General features: G+C 45.4%; 1 protein-coding gene across 2 annotated transcripts in view; it reads right to left on the bottom strand.

Moving 5' to 3' along the window:
* The window catches only part of UBASH3B (ubiquitin associated and SH3 domain containing B), a 74,675-nt gene extending 55,161 nt beyond the window's left edge, over positions 1 to 19,514 (bottom strand). The window contains exon 1 of one of the 2 annotated variants that reach the window (XM_050910949.1): positions 19,354 to 19,514. In XM_050910949.1, the coding sequence (XP_050766906.1) occupies positions 19,354 to 19,514 (161 nt within the window). The remainder of the gene's footprint in view (positions 1 to 19,353) is intronic. The other variant, XM_050910950.1, reaches the window with a different exon arrangement.
* Between the last annotated feature and the right edge of the window lie 6,841 nt (positions 19,515 to 26,355).

Raw genomic sequence — 26,355 nt, 5'->3', positions numbered from 1 at the left:
CAATCAAAGGAATTAGGCGCTGGGATTTGCTTATATCACACTTTTACATGATTCTGTAAACTGGTTTGTAATTCTGTTCATCCCAGAGCTGGCTCAGAGACGAAACACGTGACTGCTTTGCCTGATAATGGCTCACTCCTGTTCTTGCTGACTAATTTCTGGGGTATTCAACCTAGGCTGAGTTCAGAATACTTTAATACTGAAGTATTACACAGCCCTTGTTGCAGACTGGAGAATAGGGGAATACCGAGCAGCAAGCAGGAGACAAGATTCACACACTGAAACTTTAAGCTCATTTTTTATCTACAAGGGAGAAGGGGGATTTCCCACTTCTACTGAATGCCTTTTTGCTTCCCATTAAGAGAGAATGCAGCTAAATAATAGCCACTGATCTCTGTTTGTCTGGACTCTTGCAGTAACTTCCATCCTCGGATCTCTCAATTTCCTTCAAAAATCAATAAGATCAGACTCTTCTAAACTGTAGTCGCTATGATTTGATTACAAGTCAGAACTGTGCTCCCATCGATTTTCACGTGGCTTTGCAGTATTGTCTTTGAAATCTCTCCATAATATGCTCGTGGCCTCAGCGTAGTACTTGATGGAGTTACAGCAAGCAGATGCCCAGCCCAGATGAACTGTGGATTTGTTAATACCCATTGAAGGCCAGGATTAAAATGTATCTGACCCAATACTTTCTGTGCTGTCAAAACTTATACTAAGATTATAACTAAGTTTTGTCAAATGCATTTAAAAGAACTAAGGGCATGCCACGTCCATGCTTTTTCCCAGGTCTATCAATTTTAAAAATATACAAGCAGCACCCACATGAGTGGCTGAGGAATAAAGGCTTAGGTATCTTTGGGGAGAGTGGGAAGGCAGATGTTTGCCTTTTTTTTTACCAGTAAAATTCAGTCCTCTCTGCTGAATCTTGTTTGCTAAACTCGGGTTTGGATGCTTCTCACATAACTAGATGTGTTTAACTGAGCCACCTAAAATAAAAGCTTAGGAGCCTTGGGCATCGTCTGGAGTTGATTTAGATGGTTATTCAGGCAACCGGAGATCTAAGCTTAAGAGAGGCAAGATCTTTTGTGCTTAAGAATATACGCAAACAAACTCAAGTACTTTTAAGATAATGCATTACTGAGCGGTGGAAATTACTGGCACATAGTGTTGTGGAGGTTGAAGTATAAATGCATTAAGAAAAGGAAATCTAAATTAGGATTGGCTTAATGGTGGCTTTCAAGCATTTTGGGCCAAATGCAAAGTTTGGCTCAGGAAATTTCCAAGTTGCTGATTGGCACAGGCTAAGAACAGAAGAACTGCTTAGTGGCGTATTAAGCTAAATGAACCTTTCATCTAACAGGCTGTGCAAGTCTTATATTTTTATGCATGCACATTAGAGGAAGGGCAAGCCGTTGTTCTTTATAGCCTGGACGAATGATTTCTGACATCTCTTGTATCGTAGCAGGCCAGGACTGATCGCTGAGTTCAGTGTGATAACCGTGGTAGAGCCCCACTAGCAGCAGGGGATTTAGACTGCTCATTTATCACTGTGCAAACGTGATCAGAATTAAGCCCATTCATTTCCTGAAACCACTGGCTCACATCCTGTAGATGTTCAACCATGCAATGGTGTGCATCTCTTAGATGAAACCACAGAAAACGAGGCCTTGCAAGACAATATATACACACCACTTTCCCCAAAGCACTGTTCATCTCAATAAGGGTCTGAAGGTGATTTGCTGAGTGTCCTGTTCTTTTTAAACCCTGTCCTATATATTGTTTGACAATAGCCCGCTGTTAATCCAGGCCACAACTTGCAAAGCATGGGTGAAATAGTAATGTAATATGTTGTGCAAACATAAGATTTTATTAATCAGGCATCAAGTTCCTATAAGTGTGGTCAGGAAGACAGACCTCATCAGAGCAAGTATGTTGTAGGACAGGTTTGTGTTTCTAGTGCCAGCCCTTGCACATACTTTGCTTGTGGTCTGAATCGCTTAACACTGCAGACCCTCTGCAATAGTTCGCTGGCTGGCTGGGATGTGTCGTTCAGCTTTTGTAAGTGGTGTTGTCGTCGGTCTCTAGGTTCTTTTCCGAACCACAAGCTCTCCTGGCTTCTACTGCTAATTCTGATGGTTTGTATTGTAGAGGGGGAAAAAAAAAAAAAAGAAAGAAAACCACGTTGGCCACAAATTGCTGCCTAACTTCAACTGTACATACCCTGCATACTTCATTGTATATATTGTAGGAACATATGCTTGCGTATGCGTATATAAATGTGTGCATATGCCTGTATATATATAGTAAGTAGGTATATTGCTGTGTATTTTTACAGCTACTAGCCCTAAGTAATCTCGGGATTTTCAGCATTATAGATATGTTGTATTTGAATAGATATGCAATTGCCTTAAGATGTTTTGGGTGAGCTGGATAGTTGCAGAGATGGAAGAAGCCCCTTCCTTTCCTTCCCAGATTCAGAAATACACAGGAGACAAACTGCCCCTGTGTTGTGTCGTGACAAGTTCCCCAGGATGGTAGGGGAGGCAGAGCAGGGAGCAAACCCGAGTACCAGTGTTTGGGTGGAGGAAAGGGCCTCCATTCTCTTCTAGATACTCTGTCCTTCTGTTATGGCTTGTAAAGATTATGGAAATGGGTAAAAGTCAGAAGTGCTCCAGGGGCTGCACTGGCCTTGGCAAAAAACCAGAAGAATATGACTTACAAAAAGTCATAGCAGTTTTAAAACTTGCAGAGTTCAGGGGGGAGAATTATTGTTTCTCTCCTTTGAATGCGTCATAAAGAGGAGGGGAGAGGAAGACACAAAAATCCTGTATTTCAACATTTCTTTTCACCTAAGGTGGGCCAGCGAAATCACCTGTCACCAGAGCATATTTCTGTAATCAGAGCTAAAACCAGAAATAGCCACTGGTGGCAGATTTACAGCTCCAGATTTCTGACCTTTGTTTCCTGCCCAGAGCAAGGACAGTTGCGTGCTGCGCTCTGTCCGACATGCTCCTGGGAGAGGGAAGGGATGGAAAGGAAACCAGGGACTGTGTTTCTGGGACACGTTCGATGCGGCTTTGCTGTGAGCTATCACATCACGGGAATACGAAATTCTGCAAAAGCGGAGCCCTGAGAAGGGAAAAAATACGCACAATGGCCCCGGCAAAAGCTGCTGGTGGAGCATGCCTGGAAAGCGTTAGCACGATGGGGAGGAAAGGTTTGCCACGTGTTTACACTAATCTAATGCTGAATGACCTCTGCGGGGAGGGAAGGCAGTGAGGGATACGCTCTGCAGCTGGACGGGAGGTCACAACGGCTATGGCCCTCTCCATGTCTGCTCTTCTTCTTTCCCCAAACATTGCTCACAGAGACAAACCTCTGCAAACATGTCAGCTGGCACTGAAAGCCCGGTGGGGCGAAAATGGCACAGAGCTGGATGCTCACAGTGATTCAGAAATCTCCTAAAAGTCAAACCTGCTAGTTACTCCAGTGCTTTCTGAAAACTTTAACCAGTATCAGTAAAGCACACTGCTCTCTGAAACCTGGAGGGTTGGGTTTCCTGCTGCCATTTGCTTTATGCAGCCATTTTGAACACATGCAAAGTGGGAAAATGACTCCTGACAGGCTGCCCGCTGTGCTTAGCTTGCACAGAGAGGGAGAGAGCAAAGTATTTCTCTACCTCAGTCCATCCCATTCACTGAAATCAATGGGATGTAAACGTGTTTAGGGCTTTCTTGAATGGGAACCTAAGTGTCCGTCTCTGCAAGTCTTAATAGATCCCATTCAGCCGTCAGCACAGAAGATTCATTGTCACCAATTATTGCAAACATTTACACGTTCTCTTCTCAGCCTGGTCTTCTGACGAGCTGAAGCCATGCCAGTCTCGCTGGCCAGACTAATCACATTTCCTGGCTGAAGTTGGTTTATAGATGACTTGGATATCACTAGCACACAAGTGAGGGAGGAAAATCAATGCTTACAACCCGATTCAAAGGCTGCTGAATCCAAGGGAATGATTCCTCTTCAAGCCAGCATGCTCTGAATGAGGCTAGACAAAAGAAAGCTTTGATAGCGATTGATTTTTGAGGGAAATGAGCTGCGTCTTTTGCTAGGTTTGAAAATGAGTTGTATAAAAGTAAAGGCAAAATCCATGCTGGCTTGGGGAAGGTGATTGTGGCTGTGCAGAGGTTGTGATGATGAGACGCAGACAGGCTCCAATCTCTAATGAAGAGAACTGAGAGGGACTGTGCTGGATATACAGAAGTACTCTACTGTGAGAAACGAGACGGTGAGAACTGATAATGAGAATGAAGAACTTCCTTTGATTATTGCTTCTCATTTCCTATAATGCAATCTACATCTTTAAAGAAAGCTCTTCTGTTAGATGTTAGATCCCCTTGCCTCCTCCATGTGGTCAGAAGATCTTAAGCACTAGTATTGAAAAAGAAAGGTTAACCTGAATAAAGTAGAATATAAGCCTCTTTTTCTTCCGACTTATATGCTGCATTAATGCAATGTAACACCACAGGTACGAGTGGAGCCATTTCAGACGTGCAGCAAAATCTGGCAGGCAGGGAAGTGCAGAACGGTACGTGGTAGCAGCCAAGACGGTGCTGAGAGAATTGCTGAGAACAAACAGGAGGTGATGGCTCAACCCATCCTGGGTTGGTCTTGGGTTTCACATGGGGACCAGGGCAGGACTGTACCTGTGGTTTCTTTTAAAAAAGAGTTGGAAACAAGATGGAATTGTTGTGTGCCTAGATGCCTAAATACTAGCCCCAAATTACCTTTGAAAACAGCTATTGAATTCGTAGATTATGTTGGACATGTCATACCAGGTTGTATATGCAAATTGGACTGGTAGTTTGGCTTTGGACAAATTACATAGACTCAGTTTGTCAAAAGCAGGTGCTGATTTTGAATGCTTCCATTTCAGTTGTGCAAGGATTTTCAAAGATGGTGAGCGTGATGCATCTGGGATCGGATGTGTGAGCGCTCACACATGCCTGTTTTTACATGTTTAAAACCGAAAAATTGAAAGCCGGTTTCGAAAACAGAAGCTTAATCCTTCTGTACTTGCAGTTTCCATATCTGTGAAATGGGGATGGTGATAACACTTACCACCCTGCTGATGGCAAAGCAAGCTGCTGGAAATTTCTGTGCCTTCCTTACACTGCAGTGGGTGGCAGAACATTCACAGTTATTACGGGGCGATGTCTGTACTTGAAACCCTGTTCCTTGACAAGTGCAGATCAGGGACATGAGCAACAGCATGGGCAGTGGGTACAGCAATAATTAGAGCCAAATAATGGAATTGCACATTTCAGAACAAACAGGATGCACATATACACATAAGAGAAGAAACCTTCTTGATTAACACCCAAGAGGAAACGAAATTAGAGACACTAATCCAGATAACCAAGTTGAGCATTTCTAATGTGGGATGGCAGTTAGCTAATGCTAACAAGAGCAGCAAAGGACTATCAGCAAAGCTCCACCCTGCGCCACAGTATTTAAAACCAAAATTGTTTCAAAGGCCACAAGGTAGCCATGCATTTGCGTGCCTGAGTAATCTCAATTAAAACCAATGGAATTATTCATGTGTTTGAACTTGAGCAACACGTTTGAATCCTTTGCCAGATTGGCACCTAAATTCATCCCGGTTTCCTCCTTGAACACGGGGCCCGGCGGGGGAGCCTGTGGAAACCTGTGTGGTTCCTCAGAGCGTGCTGTTCAAAGGATGACTTTCCTGCTGCCTAGCGTGCTGCTGCAAAGCTCGACTTTGCCTTAAACTTCAAAAGCCACAGGGATGTTCGTACACTAAACATACCTTAAACTACTCTTCAGCTGTGGAAACAGCTCTGCCCAGACCTTGCAGGGTGTAGACGGGATGTGTCTAGGATTCACCGATTGTTTTCGCACAGACCACTGATAACAATAACAAAAAAGCCGTAGTTTTCAGGGGTTTTCATTCCAGCTGAAAACTTGTCTCTGCTTTGACGCATGCCTTGAAGCAAAGGGACAATTATCTAGTCACAACATTCAATCCCATTTGCATAATCTCATCTAAATTGTTCAACTGCTTCAAATACTTTTGTGATTAGAAAGATACTCCGCAAATAAACTGACTGCATGTTCCTGACACTCAAAACTAATGGTTTGCAAGTAAGGGAAAGATAAAGCAGCATGGAAAAAGGATTCCTTCCTTACCATTACTTACACCCAACCTATGAAACCACAAAATTTCATGTCTATTACTGAAATGAAAGTCACATCAAAGGTCCTGTAAGACTTGGGGATATGCTGCAGCAAAATTGAAATATTTAGTAGGTGGAAAGTTGAGCTAGATGCCTGGAACAGCATCTAATTACCACATAAGAGTACATTTTTGTGTTATTTATGGCCTGATGGCAAATCCAAATTACCGAGATCTAAACCCAGTACTGCAAGAGACTCTCTTTGTGTGCTCAGGCAAATACCTTATAATGCTTTCATGCTTGTTGGGAGGTGTTTAATTTGCAGAGACACTGAGCATCAGTTAGCCAAGATTTTCCAAAGTGGTTGCTGACTTTAGGTAATCCATTTTTGACCTCTGAAAAGGGCTTGGTTTCCAGACACAGCAAAGCACTCAGGTTGCATAGTGAGTTTCTTTCGGTGAATCAGCTCTCAGTTGCGAGGGAAAAAACCCCAAAACCCAGCAATACAACTTTCTCCCATGTGCTGCTAAGTAATGTTTTTTTGGTTTTTTTTTTTTACTTTTGGTAATCCGGGGGGCAGGGAATCATGCCTTTTTTGTGGTCCATATACAACCCCTGTGCCCCATCACTATCATAGCTCGCACATTTATGTTCCCAATCTTTAATGTATTTATCCCCCAAAACACCTGTGAGAGAGGGAGTTACTATACTCGTCCACCGATGGGCACCTGAAGCCAAAAGAAAGAAGCACCTTGCCCTTGAAGCTGGCTGTGGTGCAAGGAACTGAGGCAGATGTTTCTTCTCCTAAGCCAGCAGCCGGTCTGCTGGGTGGGCTGCTCCGCAGCGGCTCTCGCTGCGTTGCTCACTTGAGCTTCCTGTTAGATCTGACAAGGTTTTCCACTGACCTTTAGATGTCAGAAAGGATGATAAACAGACCCTGCTGACTGTGTCCTCTCCACTGCCCCTCACTCCCACAGAAGTAAGAGAGGGTGTTAGGTGCTCGGCTTGGGTTGCATGCTCTCGCATACACTGCCCTCATCCCTTCCCATATCTGCATAACCCCACTGGCCGTCAGGAAGGACTGAAATGATGTCTCTGCCATCCCTCTCCCCTAGAACAAGCTGGTGACAGCAAGTATGTAAAATTCTTAAGCTGTCATCCAGGGAAATCCTATGACACCTCAGCAAGCTCCTAGTCCTATGGTTGAAAAGAGGCAGTGGCAGCAACGACGACGGGAGAATTTTATCTCCATTTGTCATGCAGACTGGTGGAGCAGAGGTTGGGGGGCGAATGGAGGGAGGAAAGATCATTAAGACGTGGCAAACCTGTTCCCATGCTAAGGCATCTCTAAGCCCAAAGGATCCCAGTACCTACTTCCAAATGTAGTTCTGCCAATCTGGCCTCAGGCTCTGGCAGCCCGTTTCTGCGTCATCCTAAAAGACCTATTCATTTTTTCCTGCCTGTTGTCACATTTTAGCTGGGCAGCCTGGGCTCTACCCTCTTAAAGTTCACTTTGCAGCAGATGGGCCTATCTAAACACCAAGTGCAAGCAAAGAAATCAGCAGCTGGTCACAGGAGTTTCCTAGGAGAACATGAAAAGGATCACAGCAGGCTGCCCAGCGCTCTTGGTTAGGCTGACTCACACAAGAAGCCTGGTGAGACACGTTTCTTGGGCACTCGAGTCGCTAAGACACAGCCTAGGCTGAAATCACAGGGGCGATGCAGCAGCAGCAGTTCCTCTCTGTGCGACACACTTTCAGTGGAGTTAAAGGTTGTGCGAATGACGGCTGTCAAATGTTGGTAGGCATATGGGAATCAAACAAAACCTCAGTCATACCATGCACTTCTAACACACCATTCTCCCCCTTGGAATTCCCAAAGGCTTAAAGTCCTTCGATCCCGATGAGGATCAGCAGCTTTGGGGTAGGAAGCGGCGGAAGTCAGAAAGATACGTTGACCCCCAAAGTCAGGGTCTTCATAGGGAGTTAAATCCTCTCTCAGAGATGGCATCTGATGAGCTTTTTTGGGAAGCTGGATGATGAAATGGAGAATTCTTACAAAGGCTGACCTTCCCATTTGCACGTAGAAAATTTTACCGTAGGGAGAAAAGAGGAAATACCACGGGGGAGTGGCTCAGTGAGACTTAAAATACCCCCATACAGCTGGTTTCAGGTTGGTGTAAGAGGTCCCCGTTGTGCAACTCACCCCACACAGGAGGCCTCTTGTACAGATCAGGGCTAACTCTGACAAGAGAGGGTGTTAAACAGCATGGATGATGGATGCTCGTGGAGCAGTGAACCTGTAATCACTGTAATATTGGAAGGAAACAGCATCAGCTGTCCTGCGCCATCACAGCACAAGCTATCTGCCCGCTGCAGGGAGCGTGCACGATTCGGGTCTCTGTGGACCCATCCTGACTCATCCTCTCCCCAGCCTGCTGCGCTTGGCTGACGTGTTTCACACCCAAATAATCAGGGTACCTGGGGAGCCAGCTGCACCCGCGCTGCCTGGGAAAACGCTATTACATGCACCAGCTCTGGGAAGCGCTGCGAGGCCCCGGTGCCCCCCCAGCACACAGCAGCTGGGCAGCGAGGAGCTGTGCTGCGGCGCAGAGCTGGAGTCACTATTTATAAAAGACTCTGCAGCCCCAACATATAAATGCGCTGTGAATAGGCGAGGAACACCTGAGGTTTATATTTTTCTCCCAGAGGCTTTGGTACTGATTCTTATTTACATACAGGCTCTTTGCATTACCTGAATGGTGTAAAAAAACGATTTCTCTAAAGGAAGCTTTCATAGCAATGAAAGCTGGGTTATTTCTGGGTGAGATCCTCGGCTGGTGTGTATTAGTATTGCTCCAACAAAGTAAATGGTGCTGGGCTGATTTACACTACTGGAAGGTTTTGCCCTTTAGAACATGAATGCATTTATGATACAGCTACACTATGGGAGGTGGTCGAAGAGACTGTAAAGGGAATATAAATGTGTAAGGTGCAGCTGTAAGTTACATTTACTCCAAGGCTTTTTTCCGTTGCCCATGGACTAGTGTGAATATGAACCAGATCCAATTCTTGTTTAGTTTGAGATTTCTTTGAACAGTGCCTGGGAGAACTGACTGCAACTTATCCATGGGTAATACACTGTGATTTGACACTTGCTAGGACTTGGCAGCTACTCTCAGAAAGAAATATTGATTGTGAAGAATAAATTCAATATAATAGTGGAACAAGGGAGCAGGACATCATTGACACCATTTACAGCCTGCAATTCTGGAGCGCCCTTTGTCTCAAGCGGATGGCAAATGTTAATTAAGATGCCCTCTCTGGCATCGAGCGACTTGATGTATTGTCTCATTTTAAATTTTTCTGTCTGTAAAATGGGAATGATACTTAATTTCAAAGTAGCTATTCATAACAGTGCCATTCTCATGCAGCTGTGAATTTCACCCATCAATCTAACTCGCTGTAACTACGGGTAACGACTGGGAGTAAAGGATTTTGGAGGCAATGCTGGGATCACTGCCTGTCAGCAGGAGATGATACTGTCTGCTTCCTCATGTGGCCTCTCTCTGTCCTCCTCTCTAGAGGCATTTGCTCTTTCTGGCTCCTATTTAGATTGCTGGCTCCTGGAGCAGGGATGATGTTTTCCTTTTCTGTTTGCACAGCCCCCAGCGCAACAGGATTGTGGTGCATAAGAATCAGGCTTCTACTCACTGGTGCCATACAAGGGAAAAATGATGCTAGTGTTTCACGTCAGCACAAACTCAGGCCTTGAAATTTGCGTCATGAAACTGATTCAATCGCTCTCAATAAAATGAGGAACAGCTTAGAAGAAAAACAGTACCGCTTTATCTATTTCAGGTATTTCCAGTGCCATTTAACGCATCCCCCTTCATGCTCAGTAGAAATGTATCGAACAATTTGATCTCAGCCATTCAAGAGAAGCACGTGCTCAGGGGCTTTGCTGAATCAGGCCATTAATGAGATTTGTGTCATGTAAGAACTTGCTGTATTTCATTAGGTAGAGGAGAAAGAAAATAGTCATTTTTACAAATCAGGAGATGAAAAATCTCTCTGAAACACACCCGCCTCTACACTGGCAATTATTTCACAGTCACCAACCACGAATGATTAATTCTGCACTATCATGAACTGCAGAGCCTAGCTAATACTACATGAAAGGGAAAAAAGTGGCACTTGCCTTGCCTTTGATAATAGCAGGGGGGTGATGTGTGTGAGTGAAATACAGTTAAAACCTCTTTCGATGTCAGGCCAGGGTGTTTATCAGTCACCTATCCTGGGTATGCCTCTTCATTTTTGTTTCTAGCACAGAATACAGATATCCCAATGTTTACTCAGGGCTGCTGTTTGCTCAGCCATGTGCACAAACTTTTGCTAGCATTTTCATGCTAATCTCCCGCTCACAAGGACTGGCCTGCAAGGTATTCAAGCTGGCAATGATAGGAGACTTCCAGTCTCAAGGACTTGAATTTGGTGTCTGGGGAAAGCAAAGACATCAAATACATCTCCTGTCACTCATTCCAGGTTCCAGTCTATAATTGCTTGCTTTCTGTTTAAATTTTATGCTGCTGCTTGGTGGGTGACAGAAACCACTCAGGTCCTGACAATACCTGTCAGGATATTGTCATATCTGCACATGCAACTCTGCTCTCCGTGCTGATCTTTATTCTTTTGGGAATCTGTGTAAAAAATGGGAAGGCTGAGGCTTCCCAGGGAATGGAGGAGCAATGGCTCGGGCTCCCTAGGTGTGTGAGGTCGACATCTGTTAGCTGCATACCATGAGTTGTGGGTATTCAGGTGTACCTTAAAAAGCACCTTTTGCTGCTGGGACTTGTGAAAGCTTCAGGAGAAATATTGGGAGACTAGATTTGAAAGGGCAGCACCTATGTCTTATGAATATGGACAAGAGGTACAAGATCTCTAAAACACTGTTTATGTAGGTTGTCAGCTGCTTTGTTGCGGTGACTTCAGCAATTCCCTCAACCCATCCTATAATTCCTCGCTGTTGTTTTTTTCCCCTCCACTTTACGCTGCTCTCTAGATTCAGTCTTTGTGCACGGCCGGGCAGCATAGGATATGGTGGGGACAGAATAATGCCAAGCAAAGCCGAGGCCTATTCTTTTCAGGTCTGTTTATATAGGGGGTGAGTAAGACACAGGCGCCGCGGTGCACCCCATTGTAATGCACAAAGCCTGCAGCGAGTCTTGGTCATGGAATCCAAAACGCTGTCAGCTGCTAAACTACAGCTCTTTTGATGACTCTGCTTGTTGAGGATAATTAGACTGGTGCAGTACAGACACACACACGGATGTCTCTATTCTTTTTGCAATTGCAGAGCGCATGCTGTGAAGCCACTGTGAGCGCCAGTTAAAACCTAGGGCAACGTTTTCAAGTGTGAGCAAGGCTTGGGAGTCTGAGATTCGCTTTCAAAGGTGATTTAAAAACGCAAGTCTCATCAGGAGCCAGCAGGGTTAGCACTTGACATTTAAAAGAACCAAATTTTTTTTTTTTTTTTGAAACTTTTGCTCATGATCTTTCAAAGAGCGGAATTCCCCCCTGACTTCTGTCAGTGGATTTGTTCAGGAGGTCCTGAGGGCTGGCAGCACCCTTTGAGCATGGGCTCTTGCATAGCAAAGTGGCAGCAGTAATCTAGGGGTAAACTTCCAGAGGGCTTTATAAGGAAGTGCTGCAGAATTCTGCAGAAACAGGCCAACACGCTGCCACTGCCACCAAGCCTCCAAGGGGGAAGAATAATCAGCATTTTATGCAAACAAGGCTCCATTCAAATAGTCCATGCTGGATATCTGAAATCATGAGTTTCTCTAGCAAGTCTTTGTCTTGAGACAAAGTAATCAATAAATTTGAACTGGCTCCTGACAGTAGTATCAGGTCTGTGAAGTGAGAGAAAGGGACAGAAAAGGAAACCACTGGTATCTGTACCCCTTGAAACTGATACAAAGCTTGAAAGGGAATTGCATACTAAGGATCAAGTTATTAACTGCTTGGGTTTTTGACACTAAAGGCGCAAAGTAATTTTTCAGGCTCTGTCAGTGACATGGGGGGTCTGGGTTGCACTTTCTGAAGCTCCTCTCCTTCCTAGTGTAGAGGGTAGGATCAAGTTCAGGACCTTTGCTCCAAGACAAAAGAATCATCAGACAGACAGAAGCATAAGCAAATGTTTTCTTGTCACCATGTCATTTTAATACCAAAATGAACTAAGTACTCAGGGACCAGGAAACTTTCTGACATCTCTTACAGTGTTTGCCAAAGTTAGATAGCCCTGAAAAACACATCTCAGAAATCCAGGGATTGCTGTCTTCTGGCTGACTTGCCACCCAACCAGGAACTCACTGCATACGGTGATGCTACTTAGACATTTAAATATGAGATCCCAATGAAGCACGGTGTGTGAAGGCACTATAAAGGTGGTGGGTTTTTTTCTCCCCTGAACACGTGCAAGCTTGGTTTCTGGGCAGCTAGCGCTTACGCAGCAAGTATTGCAGTGACTCGCTGACCTTGGCTGTACTGTGAGCAATCTTTGTATAGGGATGCTCTGTCCTTAAACGATTTTCTCAATGTTTGTGGCAGAGGCATTTTCTTTGTCGGTATCAGACCTGCATATCTGATTGTTCCACTTTCCCAACTACCAGATATGATTAATGGCAGTTATGTATACAGTATCCTGCATCACTGAGGTAATATGGAGTGCTACTGCTGCCATTATCATTTTAGAGTGTGACCTTATCACAGGAATGACTTCTTCAGCCTCTGATAAAAGAAGGTCGCTCTCCATTTGAAAATTTTATACCATGTCATTGGAAATAGATGTTCTACTTAGACCAGATAGCTAAGTCTTGTAATTAAGCTAATAGACTGAAACTCTACAGATTTAGGTGCAAGTGCCAGCCTAACTACAGATTTGACATATATATCCAAGCTTCTCTGTGCCTCAGTTTCCAGATTATACAGTGGAAATAAAGAGACCCCTATGTTTTATCACTTGAGATCTTTAAAGTAAGGAACTGCCTGATAGAGCTCTCCCCCCCACCAAACACAGTGGAGCCACTGGCACGTAACAGTCTGAATACTGCAGTAATCATCTCTCAGTCCCACAGCAGAAATCTGCAATAAAGCCAATGAAAAAAAATCCATATGCAGAGCAGCCACGGGACTCGGTCCCAAATGTATGTTTGCTCAAGCCTTTCTCCAGTGCACCCTCCTGGCAGCTGCTAACTCAATTGCTGTATCCATGTTCCACTGTGCAGTGCAGACCTGTTGGATCCCTTCCAGCACAGATGTACAAAATTGTTCAGAGGCCTCAGTGCTGAACCTAGGAATTGCAATACATGAACTAGATCAGTTAATTGCTCAAACTGTTGCTCGAGTTACAATGCAGAATCTCATCCGTTAAACCCTGGCATGGGCAAAGAGCTGCATGCCTCACAACTTCTGACAAAAGCTTGAACAGGCACATCGAAAGGGAGGGTCACAGTAGGAAAGCAGCTCTTGTCCGAGTTACCTCCCAAAGGGTGCACCTCCAGCAAGTTCTTCCTCTTTCACTATTTGTAAACAGGTCACAAATGCTTCCTACGAAGCTCCTACTTAAAAATGTCCATCGGCCTGATGGCTGATATGCAGTACTGGAAATGGAAGTATTTTGGTTAGACAGTTTCTCTACTACATGGTCCAGTGGCTCTATCCAAGCCTGAAACTCACTGTCTTGAATGGTGAGCACAGACAGAGCATTAGGGGAAGCTTTTGCCTAAGCCCTTGCGGCTGCAACACCTGGATTTTCTATTCAATAGCTGAAGATTTCCTCCAGTGCTGTTAACAAACTTGGAAATCCACTTTCAATGTAGCCTTCTAAACTGTTGCTTCTAGAAACATTTCTATCCATCAACTTCGTCACTTGGGATGGGGTTTCCCTCCATACCCCAGGCCACCACAAGTCACTGTGAATCATGAAAACCCTTCTAAAGCTTGGGCTCAAGTGGAACTTATGGGATGCCTACGTTTTGGGCTGGTCCTTTGTAGCAGGATGAGTTTCAGCCAAGAGTACTTGCAGAAAACTAATACCCTGAAGGCAAGGTCGTGAAGGAACAGAAACCACTTCAAAACTGAAAGATTATCTGCAGCACTTTTTTTCCAGGCAGTATTTTCCCAAATCCAGCTCAAACCCTAGAGGAATGAGAGACTTCGCAGCCTTTCTGTGCTGAAATACTGCTATGTTGCTAAGTCTGTTACTAGGCAAAACATGTTTTAGCAGCCTAGAAAACATTTTCAAAACACAAGAGAAGATTTTACTGTTTGTAAACTGGATCTGAGCTTCTTTTCTTTGAGAATAATGTAAGTCTTAATACTCCTAAATTCTCGTAGTTACTGCGAAACAAAATCGAAATCAGACTGGCTTGGTTCTATTCAGGACCAGGGGAAGCGTGGTACGGCTTTGTGAATTAACTCCTCTTTATGCCCATGAACAGAGTTAAACCCAGGTGGTCTTTTGTGGGAGGGAGGAAGGAGGAAGTGCGTAGCATAGGGGAAGCAGTGAAGTTGATTCATGGTAAACTGTGCAATATTCCTGTCTATCCCATTTTTATGAGGGGGAAGTGTTTGCAATTATGTCTAGCATCAGCAGATCCACCCAGGAGCACAGCATTACACGTTGAACCAACAGCGTGGACCTGTCCGTAGAAGATGGTCCCCCTTTTTCAGGCTGAGATGACGGGAAGGAACACCAGTTTAGTTTTGGAAAGCTTTGCCACCTGTGTCAAGAACAGCGCTCATCTCTTATGCTTATCTCTCAGAGCATGGCAACCAAAAAAGCATGATGCCTGTAATTTAAGTGTTCTGTTTATAGACAGTGATTTACCCAGTCTGAGTAATGACAGGGGCCAGGGAATTATCTTCATTTTTCTAGGTCTGGATCTCTTCTGAAAAAGTACCTCGGGGCTGTGGCTTGAATTCAGAGTTGTATGCAAAAACTCAAGTAACGTTTTAAATTTTACATATTTATATATTCATGCACATATGTGCACCCAGAATTAAAACAAAGAAAGCAGGATTTTTTCTCATACTAGAAATTTAACTTTCTGTTTTTGAGGATGTTTTGGAGGAGTTTAACTTCTGACATGAAACTTTTAAAACTGTGAATCACTGAACTTGCAGATTCTGGAGCCACACTGATTTCTGCACCATGCAGGCTAGAGGATTTCAACTGCTTACCCTTATATTAGTTCCAATAATTTAATTTTGGTCAAAGGCCTTCTTCCATCCTGAAAGAAACTGCAGTCCATCACTAAATTTTCCTGTGTTTACCATTTTACAGAGATACATGTTATGCATAGATTTTTTAAATTGCTTGTACATGCATAATAGTTTTAAGAGATCCCCTGTCGTTCCAGTGGCCTGTAAACTACATTGTGCTTCCCCTGATATTTACTCTCAGGAAGACTATCAATATCTATATAGGGATTATCACACAATAATGAGAGGTGCTGGCAGTCAGATTAGATCTGTGGGTGCACCCACTGACAGTAGCTCCATAACAAGATGAGGTACAATATTTCAAGGCAACTGGGAAATACTAGTTGTGTGAAATGTCTTTCTAGAGGAAGCCTGTTCTTGTGTTTAGAGTCTTGAGACACTGGGGATCTGGTTAGACTTTCGTGTGACTCTGAGTAAAATCCTTGTCTCGGTGCCCAAATTGCAATCATAACATCACCTTTGCCTTCCTTCCTTGTTTAAATCAGAAACTACTTGGGACAGGGACAGCCTCCTCCTCTGTGACTAGACAGTACGTAATATAATGGGCTAATTGCAAAATTAAAAAATAACGTTTGGGTACTGACAAAAAAAACCAAAACAGAACAGCTCTTCACAGTAATAGTCCAAAGCGATGACATACTACAGTGGTTTGAGCAATTCCCATCCACAGGTAAATGAATCCAAAGGTGGTTTGTACATCACTGCATCACCATGTAATTTAGAGTAGCCTGGCTGAATTGAAGCTGTTGCTGGGAAGGAGGAAAAGAGACAGACAGACGTCTGTCCAGGAGCACACCACAGAGCTGCTCTTCTGCCTGTGCCAACAAGGACTTTAGTGGGGGAGTGGGGAAAACCTCTGGGGTCTCAGTCTGTGTTGTGGGACATTGACATCAGTGGAGCTCTGTTAATTTCCATACCTGCTCTCAATTTATCTTAGTTCAGAAAGGAAGGATATGTCCTCCTTTGATGGACCCTTTATCCCCAGTCCCCCATAAACCACACACAGGATGGACAAATAAAGGCTTATTTAATAACGCCTTGATTTGAACAAAAGATCCATGGCAGTTTTGCACTTGATACCTGAAGCGTAAATGCCTATGACATCCTCTCTTGGTTTCACCCTGGCTCATATCATTTTCTACCCTTAACTGAGCTAGTCTATACTAACCATCCAGTAATATTTGGAAATCATATTTAGTCTTTCACCTTTGATTATTTTAGCATATGTAGGGTGGAAGTGGCTTGCCCAAAGTAACACAGAACCAGGAACATAAAATTAACATGAGAATCCTCACCTCTTGTCAGCAGTGCAAGCCCAGGATCATCCTAGCCATCTGAGCTCTTACTGCTGTTATAAACTGTAAGCATGGAGAAGTATTATCAAATAATTAACGATTTCAGTTTTGAAGAGACAAAAGCTGACCTATCCATTGGTAGGGGTGTGAGGTACATGAAGTTACTCGAGCTGAATTAGAAGCTCAAAGTTAGGCAATGCGAGTACTCCCCAGGATCTCAGTACTGTCTCAATACCACATCTGAAAACAGCACTCTTGTGATCTCCAGGTAGCTCCTGTGTCTCTTACCCTGGCTTCAACAGTCCTCTCTGTCCCCTGCCCCAATCAATCCCCCCCCCGGCTCTAACAAGAAGCCAGGAGGCCACTGATGCCAACAGCGAAGGCATTTTGTGACATGCCTGACAGACTAGTCTGACAACTTGGAGCTTTGTTTTGCATAAGCCATCCAAACAGATGGTCACCACTTTTAAGTATCAGCCTGGCTTGTATTTGTACGCAGGATCTACAGGCAGAGATCTGAAATCTCCCGTTTCGCTGAATTCTCTGTCTCCTGTTGTAACTGTGGCTTTGGGGTAGAAAACAGGGGTGGGAGAGTTTTGGGAGAAGACTCAAAAGGGCTTTACTCTAAGGCTACTTCTCACTACTGTCTTTGGGAGACAGGGTGTTTTTACCTCCTTGGCAACTCGGTCATCTCTTTCATTCACACTTGCAGAGTAATATGCTGTGAGTTAAAAAGCAGCTTCTGGGAAGCAGTGACCTTTAGGGAATGTCCTTTTGCCATGCGGTCCTATCTCTCACGCTTCCAAACCTGTGTGCCGTTCCATAGCGTACCCTTGGTGGCAGTACTTAGTTGTTTGGTTTTATTTCCATTTTGCTTCTTATCTGAATTTTAGTGATGAATTATTTGTAGCACATCCACCAGGCTGGAATAGGGGCACTAATTGCTACTTCAGATCAGGAAAGCAGTCCCCCTCCCAGCAGACAAAGAGGGTTATATCGCAGTATCTTGAATTTAGTATCAAGACAGTTTTACCCATCTGGCTGGTTACATTTGCAGTAAGTAGTCTTTGCAGCTGGGGATATCTTACCCCTTCCTCTGGCTTGCTCTCTGTGTTTAACCTTCCCTGTCTTGTATGATGAAGCTTTGGGTCCATTTTTGTCAAATGTTAGCATTTTCTTGGGCAAGAATATGAACCATAGACATAGTTCCTCAGCTAACCGTTAGGTAAGACCAGGGCTGACTGTCAGCCTTGATGGCACTGTTGTACAGGTAATAACTAGTTTCATTCATAGTATCAAGCTGTTTTTTTCTCTAGCTACACTTAAAGATGCACATCTGTTTTTCCAAACGAGCAGAGCATGAAGTCACCAGTCTCCTACTGTCTCCATTTGCATTCATTGTATATAAATGCTGTATGTTGATTTCAATAGATAACTATAGATCACTGACAGACATAAGGAGCGTAAGCAAGACAACGGAAAACACACGTTAGATTTTCTGTATGTACTAGTGGATCCGTGGCAATCTTATGAATCCACAGATGACATATGTCCTTAAAACTGCATGTGCGTATCTCTATATTTATAAAAAAACTGCACAAAAACAGGCTGCAAAACCACTGAGTTCTGACTGGTATCAACAACAAAAGGAAAACTTAAGCAGATCAAGGCATCATCCAAATCCCCGCTGGTTTCATTTGCATCCTAAAGCACACAGTCCCACTTCAGGAGTCACTATGTTTAAAACCGGGAGAGTCACTATTAAGTTATCATTAGGTTGCTGCCTAATTAATTTAAAGCATAAGCACAGGCAGGGAGATTACACCAGGACATCGCTAAATTGGGCAAGAAAAACCTACCACTCTGGACTAAGGAAATTTTCTTCTATTGCTCCGTTCCTTTTTGGTTGATTTGTACGCAGATTAAAGAAAATCTCCCGGGTGACCGAGTTAGCCAAAGCAATTGCGCCCAGGACTCGTGATTTTCAAAGCGTAGGAACGATGGGCTCTGACTTCAACTGGGGGTGCAGAAAATTGCCTCCCTGGCGAGCCCAAACTTTCCAGCGATGCCTGCCGGGCGGTGCAGGCGGGCTAGCTCCGGGCAGCGCGGAGGCCCTTCAGCACCCCGGCTCCCGCGGGCGGCGGGGACGGGACGGGACGGGACGGGACGCGGCGCGCCCCGGGACGGCACCTGCCGCCCCCCCGGCTCCTCGCCGCCCCCCCTCGCCCCCCGGAGCCGGGGCAGCGCTCCTGCCTGGCTGCGGCGGCCGCCGGGAGAGGCGACCCGGCGCATCCCTCGGCCCGTACGGCATCCCCGGCCGCGCCGGACCGCTCCGGCAGCGCATCCCCCCGCCGCCCAGGCCGCTGCCGGGAGCGCATCCCCGGGCCGCTCCGGGAGCGCATCCCGCCGCTGCCCGGCATCCCCCGGCGGCCGGAGCTCCCTCCCGCAGGCTCCGCGCCGCGCCGCCCGCCTGCGGCGGTCTGGAGCAGCGAAGCAGAAAGGCGCCCGTCGCTCCTCGCCGCCGTAAAACGAAAGGGGGAAGAGCCGCGGGGAAGGGGCCGTGCGGCGACTTACGCCCGGGCTTTGGGAAAGCCCATTGACAGCAGGATCTCCAGCGACGAGCCATGTTTGATGGTCCCCGCGCGGTGCTGCCGGTTCCGCCGGGGGATGACTTTGCTGTAGAGCTCCTCTTTGGCAGCCATGGCGTGCGGTGCGGGCTGCCCGCGCTGGGCCATCACGCAGCCATCGCCGCCCGCGCAGGGCCATGCACACCCGCAGCGCCCAGCGCCCCGCCGGGGGCCGCGGCCGGGGCAGGGGCGGGGCCGGGGGGCAGGGGCAGGGCCGGGGCCCTCCTCCGCGCCCAGCCCAGCCCGCCGCTCAGCGCGCCCACCCGCCGCCCCGGCCGCCGCCACACGTGCGCGCCCCGCGCAGCCCACGCCGCCACCGGCGGAGCCTTCGCAAAGGACCGGCGGGCGGCGAGGAGAAGCCGCCCGCGCCGCGGCCCCGCGCAGCCCGCCCCCGCTCTTAAAGCCGCCTCCGGGCGGGCGAGCGAGCGAGAGGGAGGGAGGGCGGGCGGGTGCAGCCCCCGGCGCGGAGCCGCAAGCCCCTAGCCGGCAGCCAGCCCCCACGCCGTCGCCGGGGGCTCGGTGCGTGGGAGAGGGTCGGGGCGCCCACCCGCCGCGGGCGCTGCTCCGGGGCTGACCCACGGGGGGGAGGCGCTGAGTGAGGGGTGGGGAGGGTGGGGGGGATATGCGCTGAGCAGGGCCACTGCTGGAGCAGACAGGAGAAATGCAGGCTTACTTTAAAAAACAAAAGCACGTGCACAGTTATTTTGGGATGTGGGGGGTTTTTTTTTTTGGAGGAAAAGCTCTGCGCGATATTGACCTAACTACACAGGAGAGAGAGCAGAGGGGAGGTGGGGTGCTCTGCCCGACAACACTGGGACTTCAGGGGCTCTGTCCGCCGCTTGACGCTGCTTTGATGTGGTAGCACTAGTGGTTAAAGTAGATGTAGTTAGAGGCAGAAGAGTTGCGCTCCAAAATTTCCACCTCAGTCTCGTTTCTGCATCCTTCTCGGCCCTTCCCGGGCCGTCACTCGGAATACATGGCCTCAGAGCCTGTCAGTTCCAGGGCAGGGACTGCCCTTGTGTAAGGTCTGTGACACAGAGCTCTGCTCCTCTCCCCTGCTCCCCTCCCACGCAAAAGCTGTATGTTCCTGTGGGCTGGGTGGGACAAATATTGCTGCTTTCTTCCTAGCTGTACTTCAGTTTGGTGTGTTTGGGGTGTAAACCAAGGGGTTTATCTGACATCCTTCTTCTCCTTTGCCTTTTTTCTGATGTCCTCTTCTTCCTTCCTCGCCCTGCTTTCCCCTTCACTTTTAAAGACAAGCAGGTACTGCTACTGATCTTCCCAGAGCAGGCCCAGCTCATGGGGCTGTGGAGAACAGCATGAAATTACAACCCTGCTAATAAATAAAAACCATTAAAAGACATTTTTTAAAAGTACAGTAGTTCATGATGGGGAAGGAAAGCAACGTTGGCAATGACAAATCTATCACTACAGTTATTATTAGTGTTAGAGAAAACAAACAGCCCATTTCCATTTTGTTGTATAAATGAAGCCAGGGAAGGGGAAAAATCCCCTCCCAACTATCCGCTCATTCCCCTCCCATGCCAGTTTATTTTCTGTGGCTTTATCCAAAGGCGTGGTGAGAAATGGCCACATGCTGCAGCCAGCGCTCCCGTGCTACACTGGGGTCTGTGTTCCCACAGGGACAAGAGGCCGGCAAGTCGTCCTCGCGCTGGCTGAACTAACAAGTGCCATGAAAATTAAAGCTCCAGAAGGACATTGCACAAAGCGCTATTTGTTCATTTCTTGAAGTCACTTTTAACTCCTTTGATGTTGCTGAGGCGCTGATTCTTTCGTTTACCCCCACTATTAATTGGCAAGAACTTCATTAAAGTCAGTGGGTAAAACCAAGAAGCGTTTAGTCATGGATTTCAGCCGTGTTAGACATTTTGCAACCGTGAAATCAGGATGAGGCACCCAATCTATTCCATTTTAACGGAGGAGGAGAGTTAAAGATGACTAATAACGGTATTTGCACTGAAACATATATTGCCAGAGCCCCCCGAAGTGTTCATCACCGACAAACTCATACCCAGCCATGCTAGGAGCACCACAAAGATACAGCTAGTTCTGGACCTCTGAAAGGGGAAGATGAAAATCCCAAATTGACACTGACCCCACCCTCCCACCTCTCAAACAAGCACGGCAGGCAATTCCCAGGAGAATCTGATCAATGTACAGGATTTGCAGCCAGCAGAAATCTGTGAGGATCGTTGTGTTTTGACTTAACTCGACATGCTTCACTCATGCGTGTTTTTTTGCTCCAGCTGTATTACTCAATCAGGAAATAACAATAAAAATGTAATTTGCTATGGAAGTAGCTTCCAGGGACTTTGCCCAGATGAGAATCTCTTTCCTCTAGCTGTGACAGATTCACATGATCAATTTAAAAAAATCCACATTACACAAGTTATAATATTGAAGTTTTGTTGGTTGGATGAATTGCTGCAACTAACTCCACTGGAAGCACTGAAGACATTACAACAAACAAGAAGGAACAGAAATAGGATGTTTACACATCTAGGCTAGCTGAGTGTATAATTCATAGTCCATCAGTGAAACTGGCTCCATACTGGTTTGAAATTATTTTTCAAGCCTGCTAAGAGAACCGCCTCATGTCCTTGTAACTTTAGTGAGTGCCTCTGCATTCGATCTGGCTGTGCTTTTTTACATTAAAACCCTTTCATTGGGAAGTAGTCCTTTTTTTTCCCCCAACAATTAAATATGTGCCTTGAAATAGTGCTTCCTCCCACCTTTTTTTTTTTGACTGAAAGCTGAAAATGAAAGCTGTCTTAGTGATCAAATAGGAAAAGGAAAGAAAATAAAAGTAGAAAGCAAATTTTTAAAAAAGCAAACACCCAGAAAATTGTGTTTCAGTCCCCCAAATTAACAATAATTTTAGTGAAAAAACTGAAATTTATGAGAGGATTGTGCCTGTATGAAATCTGTGATACACAGTTTATTTTAAAATGCTGTGAGATTTTCATATAAAACCTTTCCCCTTTTTTTCACATGGCCTTCCCTCTGCTGGCCTGATCCTAGAAATTTATGCGTGTGCTTAACTTATACTGCTAATCATTTTCCTGACTTTGGTGCAACAGCTTCCGGGTGCCCGAAGCCAGGCAAGTGTGCGAGTTCCTGCAGCAACAGGCTTGTCTGGGTTCTCTGTGCTCTTCTACTATTTTCCTCAGTGAAACTCAAATATTATCCCTTTACCTACAGGAAAACGCATTCTTAGGGGATTATTTATATCACTTCCTTCAATGCAACACAGAATTAAGGGGGGGGGGGGGGAGTGTTTACAAATGCCACACTGGACAGCAAGTGGGAGCGTTGCTATATAATTCAATAGGAAGAGGTCAGGCTCCTAAGGAATTTGAGCCAAATTTAGCCGTCTTCCCAGCCTGATGCTACCTCCTCGCGTGCGCATGCAAAGGGTTTACTCTCTAACAATGGAAATATTCTGAAATAAACAGCACAACATCAGGAAACAGAGCAGGGTTTTTGCTTTCCTCCTTCCTAACTTCCCTCCCTTAAAAAAGGGGTCAGATGCTTTCAGAAAGTCCTTGTTCAAGACTCTGCTTTTGAATTATTACCAACTGAATTGCGTTGTTGCCCCGGGGGGGGGGGAGGAGGGACAGGGACAGGGACAGGGACAGGATGTGGAGCTCCTCCTGGGCCAGCACCTCTTTTGCAGGAGCAGCAAGGGAAAGAGTGTCTCTTCTCCCTCCCGCCCCCAGAGACGAGAAAAAGAAGTCTGCCATAAGGCAAACATTGAGTAAAAGCTGAACAATGAAGGACACAGCAAGATCGCTGTTTCCTAGGCTTTGAGCCTGATCTTGCAATGATCTGTATGTTGAAGCCATTTTACATACACAGATATTCCACATGGCAACCTCAGGCCCATCGGCAGCTGGGGGGAAGGAGGGCTACAGCCTTCCCCCTTCCCTTGCTTTGGCAAGTCCATCCTTCGATTATTTGCCTGCATGTTGAAGTGGTGTCAACACACCTTTGGAGCTGAGCATCTGAATGCGCTAAATAATTAAAAATAAATTTGAATCCACCCTCAGCACTTTTTCCCCTCTTTTTTTTTTTGTCTCCTGAGTTTCCAAATGTCAAGAAACGGTGATTTATCACTGAGAAAAATGAACAGCTGTCCCACACTTGATTCAAAACAGCATGAAAATTGAGTCAAAATTATAAGTCAGAGTTTTTACAAAGCTAAGACCAAAGAAACTTCATCAAACTTCAGCCCATTTCCTATGTAGTTGGTAATTGCTCTGTGGGCAGTGTTTTGTGACTACTTGGGCTTTGTGTTATAAGGCCCATCTGAGCATGTTTGGAAAAACTGCTGAGCCTTGGTGAAAGCAGAACAACAACATTCCTGAGAGCAGCAGCTTAGTCTTAAAGCCTAAAACACCTTTGTCCAGATATTTTACCTATTTGGGCTTTGATAATTGAGCTGGAATGAGCATTTATTTGTGGTTCCATCCTGCAGGGATAGTTTCCTTCCTTTGCTAAGCATCCATCTGCCTAGGTACTTACATGAGCCTCTCTCTCATCACCGCAATATTTGAGTCCCTCCAGAGTATTTAAAAATAGAAAGAGCAGCTGGTTTATAGGAGAACAGGATTCTGTATTTTGTCCAGAAGGCTGTGAAAGGGCTTTCTCACCCTTCACCGTATCTACCTCACCTCAAACCTCTGCCATGAGATTTGGGCTCTGGGAGGATTCATTAGGGCTGCAGAGCACTCCCTAAGGACCGGGGATTTTTTATCCATCTCCAGCTTTTATTGCCCGGAGGCTGTAACTCCAGACGTGGAGGTGTGGGGGTGGATTCGGGCCCAGGGCTGGTCACAGCACTATTGGCTTCATTAGTGAGCAGCTGGGGCTTGGGCCTGGAGGATCCAAGCTGGCCACAGGCGCAGGAGAATTTGCTTTTCTAGCTTGGATTTCCTTCAAATTTGGAGTGTATTTTCCTCATTACAAACAAAATCCACTTTAATTTCATCATAATCCCTTCATTTGTGCATAGAGCTGTGGAGTCGAGCAGGACTATCAGGTATGAGCCAAGAGGCAGCGTGTCCTTCAGATACTTCACTTTGAGAGCAGAGGGCAGGAGATGACATCTAGTGCAGCTTGCCTAACTTTCAAGCCCAGTTCTCAGTGTAAAAGAAAAATAAAATAACATATGTATTTTAAAATGCCTTGAGCTATTTTTGGCTAGAAGGCAACAGGGGATTCTGTGTGAGGAAGGACTCCTGGCTTTCTCGCTGGATGTGTATAGGAAATGATTTACTGTGCCAGCTCTTCTCCTCTGGAGCCCAGTTCTCTCGGTTCGGTGGCCCCGTGGAGTGAGCGTACTCAGGGTACGTGAGAGCAGAATTTGCCTGCCGGGAGGGATGGCAGCTTTATTTGGCAGTCGTAGCAGAATGGCCTTTCATGGGTCATTGAAAAACGAGCAAACCACAGACGTAGGAGTAGTGAGTAGCTGAGGCTTTGCAAAGACAGAATTTACCCTCTCCTAACCTGTGCAGCACTGCGTTCTTTCATATATTCGGCAAATAGTTGCGTGCAGCAAATCTTCCTTTTAATTTCTCCTTGCAGACTTGCTTCCCGCAGCAGCGCAGCTGACCGGGGGGAAGTGCATGTACAGTGTGCTGTGAAAAACGCTTGCAGTCTCTGTTCAGTATCAGAGGTGGGATTTTCAAAGGGAACTGAAGCCACCGGTAAATTAGCATATCGGTATGAAATCCACTTAGGCTGGCCTTGAGAAGCATGGTTAGCTAGTTCCTGCCATGGTCTGCTCTCTGTAATCCTGGTCTCTGTAAGTGGAAGAACAGTTGAGCAAACAGAAGATTAATAGACTCCCAACTTCTAGTCCATGTGCAAGAAACATCTTGAGCATTGGCTATCTTATCTATTGGATTTCATGTCTGTTTCTGCTACACTTATACAAACCTAGTTTATTACGATGATTATTTATTTGCTTGGGAATGAGCCAAGAAATAACGAGATACAATAGAAAGCTGCTGGGATTTCCCCAACTCCCACACACAGTAAAATATGCTGAGCTGCAGGAGGTTGTACAAAGTCTGCAGCATTTCTGCAAAGGCCCTTCTTTTTGACTTTTGCTTTTGTTGTAATTATTATTTTTTGTTGTGATTTGTTTAGCTGCATTCCTGTATCGTTAACGGGGCTCTTTTCAGATTACTGAAAATGCATTTGTTTGATATAATATTGAAAAGGAAGGGAAGGGGGTGTTTATGGTCACTTGAAATCTTCCTAATTCTTTTGTAGAATTGTTAGATATGAAGATTGGTGATTTGGTTTAGTCTCAAAGACAGGCAAGAACAAACTAAAATCAGTGGAGTGACACTAAGGATTGCTTTGGTTCCTTTTCTCATTTTTCTTTAGTTATTTTTGCTTTTTAACTTTCCTCTCTTTGCATATGGCAACAACCTTTGAATGGAGAAGAGAGTGAAAGTGCTTACAAGCAAAAGTGAAAATGATTAATCAAGTTTCACAAAGTTCATTGAAATAGAAATAATAAAACAGCAATAAAGCCGGAATGGTAGAGATAAGCAAAATTTGAAAAAAATATTTCTGATGTAGTCATCGACCATGCTTAGGAACATAAGAGACCAATTTTTAATGTTTATGATAAGAATTTTATCTGGAAAACAGCACTTTAATAATGCGTATCTTTTTATTACAGAAGAGGATTGTTTTCCATGTACGTGTATGTCCGCTGTAGATACATTTATGTAGCTTGAGAGGAACTTAACGATGTAATTTCAATATGAATGAACATCATCCAACATCCTGCTTCAGCTGCAAGTGTCTGCAATTTATTTCATATTTAAATCTTCATTACATGAATGGCTAAAAGATAGAGGCTGTTCTCCGTAAATTAAATTCCACCGTATGCGGTTCTATGTGTAACTCT

The sequence above is a fragment of the Gymnogyps californianus genome, chromosome 25, assembly GCF_018139145.2.
Source record: "Gymnogyps californianus isolate 813 chromosome 25, ASM1813914v2, whole genome shotgun sequence".
NCBI lineage: Eukaryota > Metazoa > Chordata > Aves > Accipitriformes > Cathartidae > Gymnogyps > Gymnogyps californianus.
Note: the sequence above shows the minus strand (reverse complement) of the source record. Positions and strands in the feature narration are given on the sequence as shown.